This window comes from Xyrauchen texanus, chromosome 26, assembly GCF_025860055.1.
Source record: "Xyrauchen texanus isolate HMW12.3.18 chromosome 26, RBS_HiC_50CHRs, whole genome shotgun sequence".
Lineage (NCBI taxonomy): Eukaryota > Metazoa > Chordata > Actinopteri > Cypriniformes > Catostomidae > Xyrauchen > Xyrauchen texanus.
In genome coordinates, this window is record NC_068301.1 from 2,661,379 (window position 1) to 2,682,563 (window position 21,185).

The following is a 21,185-nucleotide window of genomic DNA, read 5'->3' on the forward strand; positions in this document are numbered from 1 at the left end:
CAGCTAGAACAGATTAGTCTGATTCCTGTACGAATGAATCTTTTGAGTCTGTTCTTTTAAGTGAATCATAAACATACTGCTAGAACAGATTAGTCTGATTCCTGAACGAATGACTCTTTTGAGTCTGTTCTTTTGAGTGAATCATAAACACAGATAGAACAGATTAGTCTGATTCCTGAACAAATGACTCTTTTGAGTCGGTTCTTTTGAGTGAATCATAAACATACTGCTAGAACAGATTAGTCTGATTCCTGAACAAATGACTCTTTTGAGTTGGTTCTTTTAAGTGAATCAAAAACAGACAGATAGAACAGATTAGTCTGATTCCTGAACAAATGACTCTTTTGAGTCAGTTCTTTTGAGTGAGTCAAAAACACACAGCTAGAACAGATCAGTCTGATTCCTGAACAAATGACTCTTGAGTCAGTTCTTTTGAGTGAATCAAAAACACACAGCTAGAACAGATCAGTCTGATTCCTGAACGAATGACTCTTGAGTCTGGTCTTTTAAGTGAATCAAAAACAGACAGATAGAACAGATTAGTCTGATTCCTGAACGAATGACACTTTTGAGTCAGTTCTTTTAAGTGAATCAAAAACATACTGCTAGAACAGATTAGTCTGATTCCTGAACGAATGACTCTTTTGAGTCGGTTCTTTTAAGTGAATCAAAAACAGACCACTAGAACAGATTACTCTGATTCCTGAACGAATGACTCTTTTGAGTCGGTTCTTTTAAGTGAATCAAAAACATACAGCTAGAACAGATTACTGTGATTCCTGAACGAATGACTCTTTTGAGTCGGTTCTTTTAAGTGAATCAAAAACATACAGCTCAACCAATGCAGTCTGAAAAGAAAGTGAAAGTGAAAGTGGAGATTTATAGTAAAAACAGACAGATAGAACAGATTAGTCTGATTCCTGAACAAATGACTCTTTTGAGTCAGTTCTTTTGAGTGAATCAAAAACACACAGCTAGAACAGATCAGTCTGATTCCTGAACGAATGACTCTTTTGAGTCTGGTCTTTTAAGTGAATGAAAAACATACTGCTAGAACAGATTAGTCTGATTCCTGAATGAATGACTCTTTTGAATCGGTTCTTTTAAGTGAATCAAAAACAGACCGCTAGAACAGATTACTCTGATTCCTGAACGAATGACTTTTTTGAGTTGGTTCTTTTAAGTGAATCAAAAACATACAGCTAGAACAGATTACTGTGATTCCTGAACGAATGACTCTTTTGAGTCGGTTCTTTTAAGTGAATCATAAACATACTGCTAGAACAGATTACTGTGATTCCTGAACGAATGACTCTTTTGAGTCGGTTCTTTTAAGCGAATCAAAAACATACAGCTAGAACAGATTACTGTGATTCCTGAACGAATGACTCTTTTGAGTCGGTTCTTTTAAGTGAATCAAAAACATACAGCTAGAACAGATTACTGTGATTCCTGAACGAATGACTCTTTTGAGTCGGTTCTTTTAAGTGAATCATAAACATACATCTCAACCAATGCAGTCTGAAATGAAAGTGAAAGTGAAAGTGGAGATTTATAGTAAAAAAAAAAAAAAGAGAGAGTGAGTAAATGATGAGAGAATTTTCATTTTTGGATGAATTATCCTTTTAAGAAACGGCACCCTTCTTTTGTACTTCGGGTCATTTTTGACCAATATTGAAACCATTAAAAATGCATAAATTCTTGAGACCCACCCCCTTATTGAAAATCTGGGGGGGAGAGAACAGTATGGTGATAGGGGCTAATGTTGAGAAAATGTCAAATTTACGGAGAATTGCCCTCACAATGAATATAACAATATTTTAACCTTGATATTCGTAGTTAAACTATAGTGATGATACAGGAAATACAAATACCAACCGTGGTTACCATATAGATACAGTATAATATAGAGTTTTCCAGATATTACAGCACTGAAATTGTTTAGCGGCGCTCATATGTGAGATTCAGGAACCCAATATCTGATTGCGAGAACAAGACGTTGTTGGAGACACGGACAGAGTGGACTTAATGAATGTAAATGAGAGATAATGGACATTAGAGGCAGAAAAGGTGGATTCTGCACCCAAGGGCCCGCTTGAAAACCATTTCCCCTTTGAATTGCTCAACTATCTGTCTCTGGGTTAATGTTGTTTTTCGCCCATCCGTCTGGTCTGAAAACCACCAACGTCTCAAAACATTTGGCAATTATCCCACTATGATAATTACGTTTCCTCTGCTTGCTATCGAAGTCCATTTGCAGAATAAAACTTACAGCTTTGACCACCCAGAGGGCTCTAATTGTGTCATAAGTGCTTTAATAGACCCTGAAACTTCAAAAGTCAAAGACGCGACAACATATTTGTTCATATCCCTTTTGGGAATGTCACTAAAATGTTGTGAAGAACAGCACAGAGGGGGTTATTTCTATGCCAAACATGGGCCCTGATAGAGAGAAACCGACCTACACTGTCACTGAACGTTACTTTTGAAGTCTGCGGTGACAGATGTTATTGATTCTGGAAGGTTCTGGATTTTTCTCAAATGTTCTGTGAGGTTTGGGGTTTTGAAGGATATTTAAGGTTGTGGTGGTAACGGAGAGACTGGTGTTTGTGAACAGTCCAAATACGTCATGTTAAGGGTTATTTATGTACAGACAGCAAACATTAAAGGAGCAGTTCAACCAAAAATCAATATTCTGTTATTACTCTTGGCGTTCCATTGGCTTAATTGAAGGGTTATACAGGTTTGGATCGACATGAGGGTAAATGATGACAGAAAATAAAAAAAATACCATACATTTATTTTCTTTAAGTTATCTCTTACATTAACAGCTCTCAAATGTGCATTCTTCTGCTGTGCGGACACTGCTATTAAATCTGGAAATCAGGAAAAGATTCCTGAACGAATGACTCTTTTGAGTCTGTTGCTTTAAGTGAATCAAAAACAGACCACTAGAACAGATTAGTCTGATTCCTGAACAAATGACTCTTTTGAGTCTGTTGCTTTAAGTGAATCAAAAACAGACCGCTAGAACAGATTAGTCTGATTCCTGAACAAATGACTCTTTTGAGTCTGTTCTTTTGAATCTACAGTGCGAAACATACAGCACAACCAGTGTAGTCCGATTCTTGAACTAATGACTCTTATGAGCCGGTTCATTTGAATATACAACATGAAACATACAGCACAACCAGTGTAGTCCGATTCCCAAACTAATGACTCTTATGAGTCAGTTCTTTTAGTGAATCAAAAACACAAAAGAGCGAAACCAGTGTAGTTTAATTCTTGAACTAATGACTCTTATGAGTCAGTTTTTTTCAGTGAATCAAAAACACACAGTGAGACAAGTGTAGTCTGATTCCTGAACAAATGACTCTTATGAGTCAGTTCTTTTCAGTGAATCAAAAACACACAGTGAGACAAGTGTAGTCTGATTCCTGAACGAATGAATCTTATGAGTCGGTTCATTTGAATATACAACATGAAACATACAGTGCAACCAGTGTAGTCTGATTCCCGAACAAATGACTCTTATGAGTCTGTTCTTTTAGTGAATCAAAAACACAGAAGAGCGAAACCAGTGTAGTTTGATTCCTGAACAAATGACTCTTATGAGTCTGTTCTTTTAGTGAATCAAAAACATACAGCCTGACCAGTGAACTCTGATTCCTGAATGAATGAATGACTCTTTTGAGTCTTGTTCTTTTTTAGCGAATCATAAAGATACAGTGCAACCAGTGTAGTCTGATTCCCGAACAAATGACTCCTACGAGTCAGTTATTTTAGTGAATCAAAAACACAGAAGAGCGAAACCAGTGTAGTCTGATTCCCGAACAAATGACTCTTACGAGTCAGTTCTTTTCAGTGAATCAAATACATATAGCCTGCCCAGTGAAGCCTGATTCCTGAATGAATGACTCTATTGTTAATACAGTTATGAATGGAACCATTAAAGAACCAGAATCATTCAATTCCATATGATTCCCATCCCTAATGAGTTCCTGACCCGTCATGTGTTTGTCTGCTGTGTGCAGAACGACTGGCAGACTCCTCTACACATCGCCGCTTTAGAAGCAGACGAGAACATGCTGAAGTTCTTATACCACTGTAAAGCCAATCCCAACATTTTAGACAAGGTAAAACACACCAGCTGTATATCTACAGTACCTAGTTTGAGTCCATCAATCCTGTTGGTAACAGCAGTGTTACTGTAGTGTTACTGTGGTATATTTGTTCACTTCTCTCTTTCTCTTCTGCAAGATGGACAGATCTCCGCTTCACATCGCGGCTGAGCAGGGCCACACCAATGTAGTCGAGATCCTCACCGAGAAATTCAAGTCATGTGTGTTAGCAAGGACCAAGGTGACTCTGCAGCTATAGATGAACTATACATTTTGCTATACTTTTGTGTTCAATGCAAGATTTGGAACAGCATTATAATGCATGTTCAGTCCACTTATTGAGCCTTTGGGTCTTTTATAACTCCATGAATGTTTTTATGCACATTTAAAAAATGACGCTTTCCCAAATGATTCAGGATGGAAGCACGCTGTTGCATATCGCATCCCAGTGTGGTCACCCTGGGACGGCCCTCACGTTCCTGAGGAAAGGCGTTCCACTGCACATGCCAAACAAGGTGCTGAACAAAACAATTACAGTATAAAACTGTTCACTCTATTTCACTTTGAAAAGTCTCATTTTATTCCACTAGGTGGCAGCAAAATCACATTCCATCACTATATACAGATGTGAACTGTAGGGGGCGCTCTAACACATCTTACCCCTCACAGATGTGCTCGTCCATAGACATTCAGTCTAATGTTTAGTTCAAGCAACACCCTTTTTATTTCATTGATTATCTCGGCCTCTGAGTGGACTACAAGCTCAATCTAGGTGTCATTAGAAAGCTGAGATCCTCTCCTTTATGATGTTATATACCATTTTATCATCACTAGTCGAAAACATATCTTTTTGATGATTTGTTTGGCATCCTTTTCCTTTTGGATGGCATAATTCATTCTGGACATCTACGATATAACATTGGATTATTCACACAAGCAAGCTCACAGACGAGTAAACAATGGCTCATTTTTTAGGGAACTGCCTAAGATAAGAGCAGATATCAGGTGTTTGGCTATTTGGGGCTTACATCAGCAGTTATCAGCACATAAATGAGAGTATTTGAAGGCTTACAGAAATCATATTTCACTTTGTGATTCTTTTGAAAATCTTTCAAACTGTGGTATTAGTGCATCGAAATAAACTATACAGTCACATTCATGAGAGTGAGAGCTTTCATTTGATATATGACTTGACCATTTATGTGCTATGGGAAGAACTTTTATTTAAATATAAATATTTCAACCCATTACCTCTAGGGGGCGCTCATGTTCAACGCTTATGTATTGAGGCCTTATTTTGTTATTTTAAGTAACATAAATGCAGAACTGATCTCTGAAAAGTTCAGAATCTAATCTTTCAAATGATACCACATATGCCTGACTTATTATACGGACACTTAAACAGTTTAAGCGGAATCTTGTGACATAGCGCCCCCCCATTGGACTCGCCGGCGAGTCCATAGTTTATATATTATTATTACTATTATTATTATTATTACATTGAATTTTTACTTCTACTATACAGTAGTAATATATTGTCATCGTAATTTCTGCATTTTCACCACTGTCTGTCAACTACCACTCGGAGCGCGTGATGCTTATGACGCAGTGAACGGCTTCACGCATTCATTCAGAAATGCTCCGTGCATGCAGACTATATTTCTATATAGACAACCTTTTTCTCCCAATTTGGCACGGCAAATTCCCAATGTGCTCTTAAGTCCTCGTGGTGGCGTAGTGACTTGCCTCAATCCGGGTGGCGACGAATCTCAGTTGCCTCCGCATCTGAGACCGCCAACCCGCGCATCTTATCACGTGGCTTTTTGAGCGCATTGCCACGGAGACATAGCGTGTGTGGAGGCTTCACGCCATCCACCGTGGCATCCACCCCCAACTCTTCTCACCACGTGCCCACCAAGAACGAACCACATTATAGCAACCACTTGGAGGTTACCCCATGTGACTCTACCCTCCCTAACAACCGGGCCAATTTGGTTGCTTAGGAGACCTGACTGGAGTCACTCAGCACGCCCTGGATTCAAACTAGTGAATTCCAGGGGTGGTAGCCAGCGTCTATACCACTGATTTACCCTTAAATTTCATGGGCTCTTTAATATTATCCTGTGAGGGTCTATTTGACTTTCAAGGGACTTTTTGGTGTCGTGGTTTTGCCGTTATTACTCTGTGTTTCTGTTGTCAGTCAGGAGCGGTGTGTTTGCACGCGGCGGCTAAGAGAGGCCACACGGCTGTAGTGAAAGCTTTGCTCCAGAAGGGGGCGCATGTGGACGCAACCACTAAAGACGGCCAGACGGCTTTGCACATCGCAGTGGAGAACTGCAAGCCGCAGGTGGTGCAGATGTTACTGGGATTCGGGGCACACGTGCAGCTCAGAGGAGGAAAGGTAACCGAGCACCTATTAACGCAAAAGGAGACTTTTGAAGAATCTTCACACAATCTGTCAAGCTAAAAAATGACTGACGTCGTCCAGACGACTCACTGTATTTTAACGAGATCGAATGATAGCTTTGCATTTTTTTCCCCATGGATAAAGGGGCAGGAAACCCCTCTGCATATCGCAGCAAGAGTAAAAGAAGGTGAACGGGTGGCTCAGATGCTCCTGAAGAGTGGCGCGGAAGTGAACGCAGAGCAGGAGGTCAGTCAGAAGGGGGCGCCACATTCCACCGTTATAAACAACACCGGATGTAGTAAAGCATGATGTAATATTCAAACACTCTTACACTTTCTTTATCAGAACGGGGAAACCGCTATGCACGTGGCCGCCCGTTACGGCGCTCTACAGATGATACAAGCTCTGGCACAGGAGGGAGGAGACGTCACCTGGACATCTAAGGTACATTTAAAGGGACAGTGCACCCAAAAATGACAACTCTCTCATCATTTAATCACCCTCATGCCATCCCAGATGTGTGTGACTTGCTTTCTTCTGCTGAACACAAACAGCTCTGTAGGTCCTTGTAATGCAAGTGAATGAAGTCCAGAACATTGAAGCTCCATAAAGCACAAAAAGGCAGCATAAAAGTAATCCATATGTAGTTTAATCCATGTCTTCTGATGCAATCCAATCAGTTTTGGGTGAGAACTGACCAAAGTGTAACTCCTTTTTGCCATTACAGTCGCTAGGCAGGATCATGATTTCAAGCTTGATTACACTTCCTAGTGTTTGACGCATGCACCGAGCACTAGATGGTGCTAGGCAGGGCCGCTGCTGGCCAGATTGATGCCCTACGCAGAGTTCCAGGTGGACGGGAGGGGTGCAGGGTTGTTGTTGGAATGTGAGCTGAGTGCCGCGAGGCGAAAGCGTGAGCAAGAGGCGATAGTCTGCCTTCCGGGTCCTTGAACAATGTATTACCAGGGCTGTCGCTTGGCAATCTGATGCCATATGCTGAGCTATGCAATCGTCTGATGGGGTGGGTGGGGGGTCATCTGCCTTCCGCAACTGCTTTCGGGTCCTTGAATAACGCATAACGTGCGAGTAAGGGCAGCCAGTGGACCCCTAGGGTAAGATGGTGCCCCCCTAGGGAGTTTGTGCCCTACGCAGACTGTGTAGTATGCGTGTAGGGAGCGGCGGTACTGGTGCTAGGAAGTGTAATCAAGCTTGAAATCATGATCACCAAGGAGGCAGGGGATGTCAATATTTATAGTCAAATAAGTGATGTCTATACATTTAGTTGTGTTTCCTCTGGTGGTCAGCGCCTCGCTGGGCGAGAGGGTGGTTGCCATGGTAGCGTCTGGCACATGGCTCCCATTAATAACCGCTTACGGCATCATGTCAATGTAAGGTGGGCCATGGGACCCTCCGGGCGGACCGAACAGTTGGAGGGGTGGGTGTAGGTGGAGTTCATGATTGGAAGCCAGGCCTGGCCAGTGAATGCAAAACATGTGCGTTATTTGCATATTAAAGTATGTTTAGGAGTTAACTTGTAATTCAGAAATATATTGTTATAATATAAGTAGTGATTCGTGTCATGATGTCTAAACAGGTTGGAGAAAATCCCCTTCACGTTGCCGTGCGTCACTGTCACGCCCGTGTGGTGGAGGAGATTTTAAACTATCTGACTCATGAGAGAAGCCACCAGGAGGCGGAGCTTTGTGTCCGTCAGGAGAACAAGGTCAGACTCATGTAAAGATGATATGACACGAGTCACAAATAAAAACCAGGCTTGTTCTGTACGTGTGTGTTGTTGTGGTTGTTTGGCGCTCCCTGTAGAACGGCGAGACGCCGCTGCATCTGGCGGCTGAGCTCAGGAGAGACGCGGCGCATCAGACGGACGAGGACATCCACATCATCAGGATACTGATGGAGCATCATGCTGACATCACAGCAGTCACCAGACAGGTTTTTGACTCCTAAACTAACTTGAGTTGAACAACAAAGACCCCACGTTAATGTTAGATTTGTAAAATGACAATGCAACGGGATAATGCTGTGGAAAAGCTGACATCAGTGCATTATTGACTTTTATCCAATTCCTTCAGAGTGGAGAGACGCCTCTACATTACAGCGCCAGGGTGGGAAACACCGCTGTACTTCAGGAGATGCTCAGTGACGTCTCCACCAACCAGCTCCAAACAACCATTAACAAACACTCGAAGGTACAGAGCATGAGTGGAAATAAGCAGCAGGTTGTTTGAGTGTTATGAGTGGTTTGGTGCTTTACAAACATCTGTCTGTTCATTTGATAGAGCATCTTAATGTGCTAATATACTGTATATATATCCATGCATGTGTGTACATTGTTTACATGAGTGTTTGAGTGTTTGTGTGTGTTTATATCTATATCACACAGAACGGCTGGTCTCCATTGCTCTTGGCAGCAGAACAAGGTCACACAGAGGTCGTCAGGGTTCTACTGCACAATAATGCCAGAGTGGACGTGTTTGATGAGGTCAGAGAGACTATAACTAAAATATCATAACAAAAGCAGCGAGCGATATGTCTTAACTCTGGCTCATTTGAGCTGCCGTGATTTAAAGGGATAGTTCACCCAAAAATGAAAATTCTCTCACCGGTGAATGAGGTGTGTGACTTTCTTTCTTCTGTAGAATGCATACGGAGATTTTTAATTGCGCCGCTCTGTTGGTCCATACAGTGCAGGTCAACAGGGTCCAAAACTTTGAAGCTCCAAAAAGCACATAAATGCGGCATAGAAGTAATCCATAAGACTCTGGTGGTTTAATCCATGTCTTCAGAAGCGATATGACAGGTGTGTGTGAGAAACAGATCAATATTTAAATCTATTTTTCACTGTAAATCTCCACTTTCAAACAACCCTTCTAAGCGCCTTCACGAGAGTTCTTCTGTTTGTTTGTTTTTGGGAGTTTTTGGCGATACATTCTTCATCCACATCGCCACCTGCTTGGCATGGAGGAGAAAGAAATGGGATAGAGAGAGATGGAAAATAATACATAAATTATATTTGCACAACAGGCCAGTAGGTGGGAATATGCACAAAGAATGAGAATTGCCGAAAATAAAAAAGAACTTGGTCCTCTCCTGAACACGCATAGGATGCATATGTCGAAAGTAGAAATGCGTAGTAAAAAAGGATGCATAAAAGGATATTGATCGGTCAATCGCCCACATTTATCAGATCGCTTCTGAAGACATGGATTAAACCACTTGAGTCTTATGGATTACTTTTATGCTGCCTTTATGTGCTTTTTTGAGCTTTAAAGTTCTGGTCACCATTCACTTGCATTGTATGGACCTACAGAGCTGATCTATATCTTAATCTTAATTTGTGTTCTGCAGAAGAAAGAAAGTCACACATCTGGGTTGGCATGAGGGTGAGTAAATGATGATAGCATTTTCATTTTGGGGTGAACTGTCCCTTTAATTACGATGTCTTTAAATTGATATAAGAGCTGCAATTTTCCTTACAAAAAGAAAGATTTGTGTTGCTATCAGGTGGTAATAAAATGTTACTTTGATATATACTATAGTATTAAATAATTGCAATATTTATTTACCATGGTATAGCTTATACAAGGTACTTTAAAATACTGAGCATTGTCATGGCACATGTCCACAAAAACATGTAAATTAGTTTTTTGATAATAAGGATAAATTGGGATTCACCCATTGTATTTTTATATAAGACTAATGTAGACCGAAAAACAATGTATGATGTATCTCTAATAAAGACATTTAATGGAAATTAATTTATGATTAATTATTGTCCAAAAAAATGTCAATACTGTTAATGACTTTTTTAGTTAGTATTATATTCCCAAAATATTAATCAGCACAAAGATGGGCAAGTTATAGGGTTCAAAGGACGGTTCAATTCAAGTTAAGTACTTGTGGCGTAATACACACACACACACACAAACACACACAAACACACACACTCTCTCACACTCACACACACAAACACACACACACACACTCACTCACACACACATATACACACACGCTCACAAACAAACACACACACACACACACAAACACTCACAAACACATATACACACACACACACACACACACATACACGTATACACACATACACAAACACTCACAAACACATATACACACACACTCTCTCACACTCAACCACACAGACATATATATATATATATATATACACACTCACACACAAACACACACAAACATACACACTCACACAGAAACACACACACTTGCACACTCACACACACACTCGCACACAAACACACACAAATACACACTCTCACACTCACACACACACACACTCACAAATACACACACACACAAACACACTCTCTCACACACACACACACACAAACACACACACTCTCACACACACACACAAACACACACACTCATGTTCTGAATCATCCCAAAGGATTTTTGTCATCAGAACTAATGGCTAAAAACATACTTTTGTCTTAGAAGTGTTAGAAATTGTATAATGTATATCACATGTCAACAACAGGAAGGGAAAGCCGCCATCCATCTGGCTGCAGAACAGGGTCATCAAGACATCGTTGACATCCTGCTGTCTCATAAGTCCTTTGTGAATGCTAAGACCAAACTGGGTCTGACACCGCTGCACCTGAGTGCTCAGAGCGGGACGTCCCGACTCGTCAGACTGCTGGTGGAGACCCATCAGGCCAGCATTGATGCTCTCTCTCTGGTAAGCGTCACAGGAGCGCTAGACAATGAATAGTTATTGTGGTTAAGAGCTCTTATGTTGAGATGGCATGTGTTTGTTTACAGTCTGTATATCTGATTTTTGGCAGAGAAAACAGACCCCTCTGCACTTAGCGGCCATCAGCGGACAGCTCGACGTTTGCAACAGCCTGTTAAACTTGAACGCTGACATCACTGCCACAGATATCGTGAGTTTTTTAAAGGAATAGTTCACCCAACTGTGAAACACAAAAGGTGTCAGCGCTGCAGAATACATTGAGGTCTATGAAGTGAGTGATATTTATACGTGTAAAGGGTCATCACATGACTCGCGTCAGCGCTGCAGAACACATTGAAGTCTATGAAGTGAGTGATATTTATATGAGTAAAGGGTCATCACATGACTCGTGTCAGTGCTGCAGAACACATTGAAGTCTATGAAGTGAGTGATATTTATATGAGTAAAGGGTCATCACATGACTCGCGTCAGCGCTGCAGAATACATTGAGGTCTATGAAGCGAGTGATATTTATACGTGTAAAGGGTCATCACATGACTCGCGTCAGCGCTGCAGAACACATTGAAGTCTATGAAGTGAGTGATATTTATATGAGTAAAGGGTCATCACATGACTCGTGTCAGTGCTGCAGAACACATTGAAGTTTATGAAGTGAGTGATATTTATACGAGTAAAGGGTCATCACATGACTCGTGTCAGTGCTGCAGAACACATTGAAGTCTATGAAGTGAGTGATATTTATACGAGTAAAGGGTCATCACATGACTCGTGTCAGTGCTGCAGAACACATTGAAGTCTATGAAGTGAGTGATATTTATCACGAGTAAAGGGTCATCACATGACTCGTGTCAGTGCTGCAGAATACATTGAAGTCTATGAAGTGAGTGATATTTATACGAGTAAAGGGTCATCACATGACTCGTGTCAGTGCTGCAGAATACATTGAAGTCTATGAAGTGAGTGATATTTATACGAGTAAAGGGTCATCACATGACTCGTGTCAGTGCTGCAGAATACATTGAAGTCTATGAAGTGAGTGATATTTATACGAGTAAAGGGTCATCACATGACTCGTGTCAGTGCTGCAGAATACATTGAAGTCTATGAAGTGAGTGATATTTATACGAGTAAAGGGTCATCACATGACTCGTGTCAGTGCTGCAGAATACATTGAAGTCTATGAAGTGAGTGATATTTATACGAGTAAAGGGTCATCACATGACTCGCGTCAGCGCTGCAGAATACATTGAAGTCTATGAAGTGAGTGATATTTATACGAGTAAAGGGTCATCACATGACTCGTGTCAGTGCTGCAGAATACATTGAAGTCTATGAAGTGAGTGATATTTATCACGAGTAAAGGGTCATCACATGACTACGTGTCAGTGCTGCAGAATACATTGAAGTCTATGAAGTGAGTGATATTTATACGAGTAAAGGGTCATCACATGACTCGTGTCAGTGCTGCAGAATACATTGAAGTCTATGAAGTGAGTGATATTTATACGAGTAAAGGGTCATCACATGACTCGTGTCAGTGCTGCAGAATACATTGAAGTCTATGAAGTGAGTGATATTTATACTGAGTAAAGGGTCATCACATGACTCGTGTCAGTGCTGCAGAATACATTGAAGTCTATGAAGTGAGTGATATTTATACGAGTAAAGGGTCATCACATGACTCGTGTCAGTGCTGCAGAATACATTGAAGTCTATGAAGTGAGTGATATTTATATGAGTAAAGGGTCATCACATGACTCGTGTCAGTGCTGCAGAATACATTGAAGTCTATGACGCGAGTGATATTTATACGTGTAAAGGGTCATCACATGACTCGCGTCAGCGCTGCAGAATACATTGAAGTCTATGAAGTGAGTGATATTTATACGAGTAAAGGGTCATCACATGACTCGCGTCAGCACTGCAGAATATATTGAAGTCATCAGTCAGGGGAAATATCTCATTATTAAATAAATATTTTTCTCCAAAATGCATTGGCCATAATTATTGGCACCCTTTTATTCAATACTTTGACATGATTGGGAACACAACAAAAGTAGTAAGCCCACATAACACCATATTATTGGTCATCTTAGAACACTAGAATCAGCTTGATTGAGTATGTTTGTGTGTTTTCTCAGCACGGTCAGACACCTCTTCATCTGGCAGCTGAGAATGATCACTCGGAGGTGGTGAAGTTGTTTCTGAGGCACAGACCAGAGTTAGCCACTCTAGCTAACATGGAGGGCTCGACTTGCACACACATCGCAGCGGCTAAAGGCAGTGTGGCCGTCGTTAAAGAATTGCTCAAGTTTAATCAAAGAGGACTTCTCACCATTAACAACAAGGTCAGGATGTCAACGTTTACAGGTCACTGAAAAGCCAATATCATCATGATTGGATAAAATACTCTGAATTGTGGTTGTTATGCTCTTTCTATCTCGACAGGCTAACGGCTTGTGTCCACTGCATTTGGCTGCTGCTGGAGGTCATACGGAGGTGGTGAAAGTTCTTCTGGAGGCCGGAGCTTCAGTGACATTGGAGGACGTAGTGAGTTAGAAAGATTTGTATTTATTTATTTTTGCATTGGCAAGTGTAAACCAATTAGTAGCAGACAGGCAGAAATGAACAAGTCACACACATTTTCTACTAATTTCTGTCCCACACTGACCTTTTTAACGATTTCAGAATAACCTGGCCCAAAATGGTGAATAAAAACAAAGCAAACTGTGGTTGGTCACTTTAGTTGTCGTTCAGACATTATGTTCCTGTCTAACCTTTGACCCTGTGGTTTTCAGGAGGGAATGACCGCCGTACACTTGGCTGCCAAGAATGGACACACACATATTCTGGAGGTGCTCAAAGCCAGCGTTTCGCTCAAGATTCAAAGCTCAAAGGTGCGTTCATTTTAACGAATGAACTCCGATTTTCATTTGATGAAGTGTATTTTTTATCTCATTGAATTGTTTGTATGTATGTATGTGTGTGTGTAGACAGGGTTATCAGCTCTGCACGTGGCAGCGTGTTTCGGTCAGGTGGACTTTGTGAGAGAAATCCTGACTAAAGTTCCCGCTACGATCCGCAGTGAATTTCCCGCTAACTGCAGCAGTAGCGGCGGCAAAGACGACGTGATGCGTCAACAGCCATTAACTGAGGTAACACAACTCTGATGAACCGTAGCTACATCACTACACTGCAAATAATACCTATTCGAAAATAATCAGTAGATTAATACATTTAGTGATGTTTATGTTTATAACAAGTGAAAAAAAGATTCACAAAAGAATGACTTTTCTGTGTCGGTTCTTTTAAAGAATTGTTTAAAAAGACTCAAAAACTTGCAGGATATTGATTATGAATCTATATATGTACCAAGTTTGGTGACAGAAGGTAAAATGGGGGTGCTACAGAGCCCATTTTCAAGAAGGCGCTACAGATCCCCCACCTGCAACTTTGCCCAGTCCTAATGGCCGACGACTCTGATGTTTGTAAAAAGTTTCAATAGTTTTCATGTATGTTAAGTACAATCCTGCTCTTTAGTGCTCTTTAGTGCTTGGGCCCTAATAATCCTTAGAAGAACAATAGGGTCTCCGCTCTTCAGTGCTTGGGCCCTAATAATCCTTAGAAGAACAATAGGGTCTCCGCTCTTCAGTGCTTGGGCCCTAATAATCCTTAGAAGAACAATAGGGTCTCCGCTCTTCAGTGCTTGGGCCCTTATAATCCTTAGAAGAACAATAGGGCCTCCGCTCTTTTGTGCTTGGGCCCTAATAATCCTTAGAAGAACAATAGGGCCTCCGCTCTTTTGTGCTTGGGCCCTAATAATCCTTAGAAGAACAATAGGGCCTCCGCTCTTTTGTGCTTGGGCCCTAATAATCCTTAGAAGAACAATAGGGTCTCCGCTCTTCAGTGCTTGGGCCCTAATAATCCTTAGAAGAACAATAGGGTCTCCGCTCTTCAGTGCTTGGGCCCTAATAATCCTTAGAAGAACAATAGGGTCTCCGCTCTTCAGTGCTTGGGCCCTTATAATCCTTAGAAGAACAATAGGGCCTCCGCTCTTTTGTGCTTGGGCCCTAATAATCCTTAGAAGAACAATAGGGCCTCCGCTCTTTTGTGCTTGGGCCCTAATAATCCTTAGAAGAACAATAGGGCCTCCGCTCTTTTGTGCTTGGGCCCTAATAATCCTTAGAAGAACAATAGGGCCTCCAGCTCTTTTGTGCTTGGGCCCTAATAATCCTTAGAAGAACAATAGGGCCTCCGCTCTTTTGTGCTTGGGCCCTAATAATCCTTAGAAGAACAATAGGGCCTCCGCTCTTTTGTGCTTGGGCCCTAATAATCCTTAGAAGAACAATAGGGCCTCCGCTCTTTTGTGCTTGGGCCCTAATAATCCTTAGAAGAACAATAGGGCCTCCGCTCTTTTGTGCTTGGGCCCTAATAATCCTTAGAAGAACAATAGGGTCTCCGCTCTTCAGTGCTTGGGCCCTAATAATCCTTAGAAGAACAATAGGGTCTCCGCTCTTTAGTGCTTGGGCCCTAATAATCCTTAGAAGAACAATAGGGTCTCCGCTCTTTAGTGCTTGGGCCCTAATAATCCTTTGAAGAACAATAGGGCCTCCGCTCTTTTGTGCTTGGGCCCTAATAATCCTTAGAAGAACAATAGGGCCTCCACTCTTTTGTGCTAGGTGTGTATGGGATAATTCTCTACTAGGTCTTCCTGTTGTTTATTCTGTTAATGTTAGTTGTCCCACTTTTTGTGTGTGTGTTCAGTCAGGTTACACTCCTCTACACCTGGCGGCTCAGTCGGGTCATGAGAACGTGGTTCGGTTGTTGTTGAATTCTCCTGGAGTTCAGGCTGATACGGAAACAGACATACAGGCAAGAAACCCAAACTACTATCACGGTTTGAACCCCAGCAGTTTAGCGTAGTTCTGACCTACCCCGTCACGTGTTACAGGGCTCCACCCCTCTCCACCTTGCGGCTCAGAGCGGACACACGGCTGTGGTTGGTCTACTGCTCAGCAGGTCTGGATCTCTGCTGCACCTGACGGACAGACGCGGCTGTACCTGTCTTCACTTGGCCGCCGCACACGGACATGTGTCCATGCTGAGGGTTCTGCTGGGACAGGGAGCCGAAATTAACCATACAGATAAGGTTAGGAAACACCTGAACGATACTGGTACATTAAATGTAAATAAAAATAACACATCCTATCATGTGCTTGTGTTCAGAGTGGCTGGACTCCACTGCACTATGCTGCTAAAGCGGGCTGTCTTGAGGTCGTGTCGTTCCTGGTGGAAAGCGGCGCTTCACCGTGTGTGGAGTGTCATGCTGGACAGACCCCAATGCAATACGCTGCTCAGGAGAACCACGAGTCCACCGCCATATTCCTGCTCAGAAGAGAGAAGAACACGCTACGTCTACTGGAAGACAAGAAGGTGAGTCTCCTCATCATTTCTTCTATCTGTCTGTCATTCTGTGTCTCTCACTAATATCCAAACACAAGAGTGAAATTAAGAGGAGTCGGTACTTTACGCTTGGGGTTCTGTAGATCATTTTAATTATAATTAAGTGCCCAAAGAAGGATCTTCTAAATATGATTGGTTGCTCATGTGGGTATTTTCTCTTTTGTGCCACTAGAGGACAGTATTATTGTTAGATCTCATGTCTGATGCTATTCTGTTATATGTCTTTTTCTGATGGTGTTTTGGTCCAAATGTATGTTAAAATGTTCTGTTTGTGTTACATCTGATGTGTTTGTGTGTGATCTGATGTTTTATCTTAAGTTGAAAGCAATATTGTGCTGTTTTGTCTGTAGTTTTTGTTCTTTGAATTAAAAATGTGTTTTGTCTGTAGTTTGTTCAATCCTATAAGGTTTTATATTTAGCTTGTGTTCTATTTTATTGTGTTTTGTCTGTATTTTGTGTGATCTGATGTTGTTTGCCGTTTGTGTTTTAATCTGAGGGTGTTTTGTCTGTAGTCTGTTCTAATCTTATGTTTTGTCTGCAGCTTGTTTCAATCCATTGATGTTTTGTTTGCCGTTTGTGTTTTAATCTGAGGGTGTTTTGTCTGTAGTCTGTTTAAATCTTATGTTTTGTCTGTAGTCTGTTTAAATCTTATATTTTGTCTGTAGTTTGTTTAAATCTTGTTTTGTCTGTAGTCTGTTTAAATCTTATGTTTTGTCTGTAGTTTGTTTAAATCGTATGTTTTGTCTGTAGTTTGTTTAAATCTTGTTTTGTCTGTAGTCTGTTTAAATCTTATATTTTGTCTGTAGTTTGTTTAAATCTTATGTTTTGTCTGTAGTCTGTTTAAATCTTATGTTTTGTCTGTAGTTTGTTTAAATCTTGTTTTGTCTGTAGTCTGTTTAAATCTTATATTTTGTCTGTAGTTTGTTTAAATCTTGTTTTGTCTGTAGTCTGTTTAAATCTTATGTTTTGTCTGTAGTCTGTTTAAATCTTATGTTTTGTCTGTAGTTTGTTTGAATCTGATGGTGTCCCGTTTTCAGTTTGTGTTTGATCTGATGTCTGATCTGTAGTTTGTGTTTAATCTGATGGTTTTTCGTCTATTTTGTTTGTTTGGTTTTATCTCTAATTTGTTTAAATCTTATGTTTTGTCTGCAGTAAGTGTTTGAATCTGAGGGTGTTTTGTCTGCAGTAAGTGTTTGAATCTGAGGATGTTTTGTCTGCAGTAAGTGTTTGAATCTGAGGGTGTTTTGTCTGCAGTAAGTGTTTGAATCTGAGGGTGTTTTGTGTGCAGTAAGTGTTTGAATCTGATGGTGTTTTGTTTGCAATAAGTGTTTGAATCTGATGGTGTTTTGTCTGCAGTAAGTGTTTGAATCTGATGGTGTTTTGTCTGCAGTAAGTGTTTGAATCTGATGGTGTTTTGTCTGCAGTAAGTGTTTGAATCTGATGGTGTTTTGTCTGCAGTAAGTGTTTGAATCTGATGGTGTTTTGTTTGCAATAAGTGTTTGAATCTGATGGTGTTTTGTCTGCAGTAAGTGTTTGAATCTGATGGTGTTTTGTCTGCAGTAAGTGTTTGAATCTGATGGTGTTTTGTCTGCAGTAAGTGTTTGAATCTGATGGTGTTTTGTCTGCAGTAAGTGTTTGAATCTGATGGTGTTTTGTCTGCAGTAAGTGTTTGAATCTGAGGGTGTTTTTTCTGCAGTAAGTGTTTGAATCTGATGGTGTTTTGTTTGCAATAAGTGTTTGAATCTGATGGTGTTTTGTCTGCAGTAAGTGTTTGAATCTGATGGTGTTTTGTCTGCAGTAAGTGTTTGAATCTGATGGTGTTTTGTCTGCAGTAAGTGTTTGAATCTGATGGTGTTTTGTCTGCAGTAAGTGTTTGAATCTGATGGTGTTTTGTCTGCAGTAAGTGTTTGAATCTGAGGGTGTTTTGTCTGCAGTAAGTGTTTGAATCTGATGGTGTTTTGTTTGCAATAAGTGTTTGAATCTGATGGTGTTTTGTCTGCAGTAAATTTTTGAATCTGATGGTGATTTGTCTGCAGTTTGTTGAATCTGATGGTGTTTTGTCTGCAATAAGTGTTTGAATCTGATGGTGTTTTGTCTGCAGTAAGTGTTTGAATCTGATGGTTTTTTCTGCAGTAAGTGTTTGAATCTGATGGTGTTTTGTCTGCAATAAGTGTTTGAATCTGATGGTGTTTTGTCTGCAGTAAGTGTTTGAATCTGAGGGTGTTTTGTCTGCAGTTTGTTGAATCTGATGGTGTTTTGTCTGCAGTAAGTGTTTGAATCTGATGGTGTTTTGTTTGCAGTAAATATTTGAATCTGATGGTGTTTTGTCTGCAGTAAATTTTTGAATCTGATGGTGTTTTGTCTGCAGTAAGTGTTTGAATCTGATGGTGTTTTGTCTGCAATAAGTGTTTGAATCTGATGGTGTTTTGTCTGCAGTAAGTGTTTGAATCTGAGGGTGTTTTGTCTGCAGTTTGTTGAATCTGATGGTGTTTTGTCTGCAGTAAGTGTTTGAATCTGATGGTGTTTTGTTTGCAGTAAATATTTGAATCTGATGGTGTTTTGTCTGCAGTAAATTTTTGAATCTGATGGTGTTTTGTCTGCAGTAAGTGTTTGAATCTGATGGTGTTTTGTCTGCAGTAAGTGTTTGAATCTGAGGGTGTTTTGTCTGCAATAAGTGTTTGAATCTGATGGTGTTTTGTCTGCAGTAAATTTTTGAATCTGATGGTGATTTGTCTGCAGTTTGTTGAATCTGATGGTGTTTTGTCTGCAGTAAGTGTTTGAATCTGATGGTTTTTTTCTGCAGTAAGTGTTTGAATCTGATGGTGTTTTGTCTGCAATAAGTGTTTGAATCTGATGGTGTTTTGTCTGCAGTAAGTGTTTGAATCTGAGGGTGTTTTGTCTGCAGTTTGTTGAATCTGATGGTGTTTTGTCTGCAGTAAGTGTTTGAATCTGATGGTGTTTTGTTTGCAGTAAATATTTGAATCTGATGGTGTTTTGTCTGCAGTAAATTTTTGAATCTGATGGTGTTTGTCTGCAGTAAGTGTTTGAATCTGATGGTGTTTTTTCTGCAGTAAGTGTTTGAATCTGAGGGTGTTTTGTCTGCAGTTTGTTGAATCTGATGGTGTTTTGTCTGCAATAAGTGTTTAAATCTTATGTTTTGTCTGTAGTTTGTTTGAATCTGAGGGTGTTTTGTCTGCAGTTTGTTGAATCTGATGGTGTTTTGTCTGCAGTTTGTTCAATCTGATGTTTTTTTCTGCAGTAAGTGTTTTGAATCTGATGGTGCTTTTTTATCTCTAGTTTGTTTAAATCTTATGTTTTGTCTGTAGTTTGTTTGAATCTGAGGGTGTTTTGTTTGCAGTAAGTGTTTGAATCTGAGGGTGTTTTGTCTGCTGTTTGTGTTTGATCTGATGTTTCATTTGTAGATTGTGTTTAATCTGATGGTGTTTTAAATTTGTGTTTTAACTTTATGGTGTTTCGTCTGTTGTTTGTTTTCAGTCTGATGATTTTTAACTAATTTGTTTTAATCTGATGGTGTTTTGTCTGCTGTTTGTTTTCAATAAGATGATGTTTTGTTATTTCTGTATTTCTTTTATTTAATGGTGTTTTGTCTGAAGTTTGTTTAATCTGATGGTGTTTTATCTTCAATTTGTGTTTAATCTGATGGTGCTTTGTCTGCAGTTATTCAGTCTGATGGTGTTTGTCTGCATTTTAGTTTTTAATGTAATGTTTTATCTTTTGTTTGTTTTCAATTTGATGATGTTTTGGTTGCAGATTTAATCTGATCATGATGTGTCTGCAGTTTGTGTTTAAATTGGTGGTGTTTGTCTGTAGTTAATGTTTTAATCTGATTATTATTGGTCTGCAGTTTTTTTTATCTGATCATGTTTTGTCTACAGTTTGTTTTCAATCTGATGGTGTGCGGGCAGATGAATGATAATCTTGCTCTGGAAGAGTTTGTCCTGCACTCTGCCGCTCCACTGGATACAGCTGTCCGTCTTTCACGAGCTCTGACTCTGGCCGCACTTAGAGAGAAGGAGCGTTCAGTCGACCTGCACGCCGCTGCTCGTCACTGTGAGGTCATGGCCTCTGACCTCTTAACTCTAGCTGCCTTGGCAGGGGGTCTCGGTGCAGGTCCAGTCCTCCGGGCTGTGGACCGTCGAGGTGCCAGTGTGCTGGACTGCCTAATCGAGGGAAGACAGAAAGGTGTGGTGTCTCACCCAGCAGTACAGAAGTACCTGACGGATGTGTGGTATGGAAGCTTACAATGGGACACGTGGAAGATTCTTCTGTTGTTCTTCTGCTTGCTTCTCTGTCCTCCTCTGTGGCTCGCCCTCTCACTGCCACTGAGACACAGGTAAAGGCTTTGACATTCTCAAATTGTACATTTACATTTACTTTTAAAGGAGCTGCACAATTCACTGATTCTTGGAACATAGGACAACATAGGACA

General features: G+C 40.6%; 1 protein-coding gene across 1 annotated transcript in view; it reads left to right on the forward strand.

Annotated features, from left to right (window-relative positions):
* The window catches only part of trpn1 (transient receptor potential cation channel, subfamily N, member 1), a gene marked incomplete at its 5' end in the record, with an annotated part of 34,977 nt that overhangs the window by 4,249 nt on the left and 9,543 nt on the right, over positions 1 to 21,185 (forward strand). The window contains 20 exons of the mRNA XM_052092304.1: positions 4,035 to 4,136; positions 4,261 to 4,362; positions 4,538 to 4,636; positions 6,322 to 6,522; positions 6,673 to 6,774; positions 6,874 to 6,972; positions 8,123 to 8,251; positions 8,350 to 8,478; positions 8,619 to 8,735; positions 8,930 to 9,028; positions 11,057 to 11,257; positions 11,364 to 11,462; positions 13,414 to 13,620; positions 13,721 to 13,822; positions 14,071 to 14,169; positions 14,266 to 14,427; positions 16,037 to 16,144; positions 16,224 to 16,421; positions 16,499 to 16,705; positions 20,632 to 21,089. Of these exons, the coding sequence (XP_051948264.1) occupies positions 4,035 to 4,136; positions 4,261 to 4,362; positions 4,538 to 4,636; positions 6,322 to 6,522; positions 6,673 to 6,774; positions 6,874 to 6,972; positions 8,123 to 8,251; positions 8,350 to 8,478; positions 8,619 to 8,735; positions 8,930 to 9,028; positions 11,057 to 11,257; positions 11,364 to 11,462; positions 13,414 to 13,620; positions 13,721 to 13,822; positions 14,071 to 14,169; positions 14,266 to 14,427; positions 16,037 to 16,144; positions 16,224 to 16,421; positions 16,499 to 16,705; positions 20,632 to 21,089 (3,020 nt within the window). The remainder of the gene's footprint in view (positions 1 to 4,034; positions 4,137 to 4,260; positions 4,363 to 4,537; positions 4,637 to 6,321; positions 6,523 to 6,672; positions 6,775 to 6,873; positions 6,973 to 8,122; positions 8,252 to 8,349; positions 8,479 to 8,618; positions 8,736 to 8,929; positions 9,029 to 11,056; positions 11,258 to 11,363; positions 11,463 to 13,413; positions 13,621 to 13,720; positions 13,823 to 14,070; positions 14,170 to 14,265; positions 14,428 to 16,036; positions 16,145 to 16,223; positions 16,422 to 16,498; positions 16,706 to 20,631; positions 21,090 to 21,185) is intronic.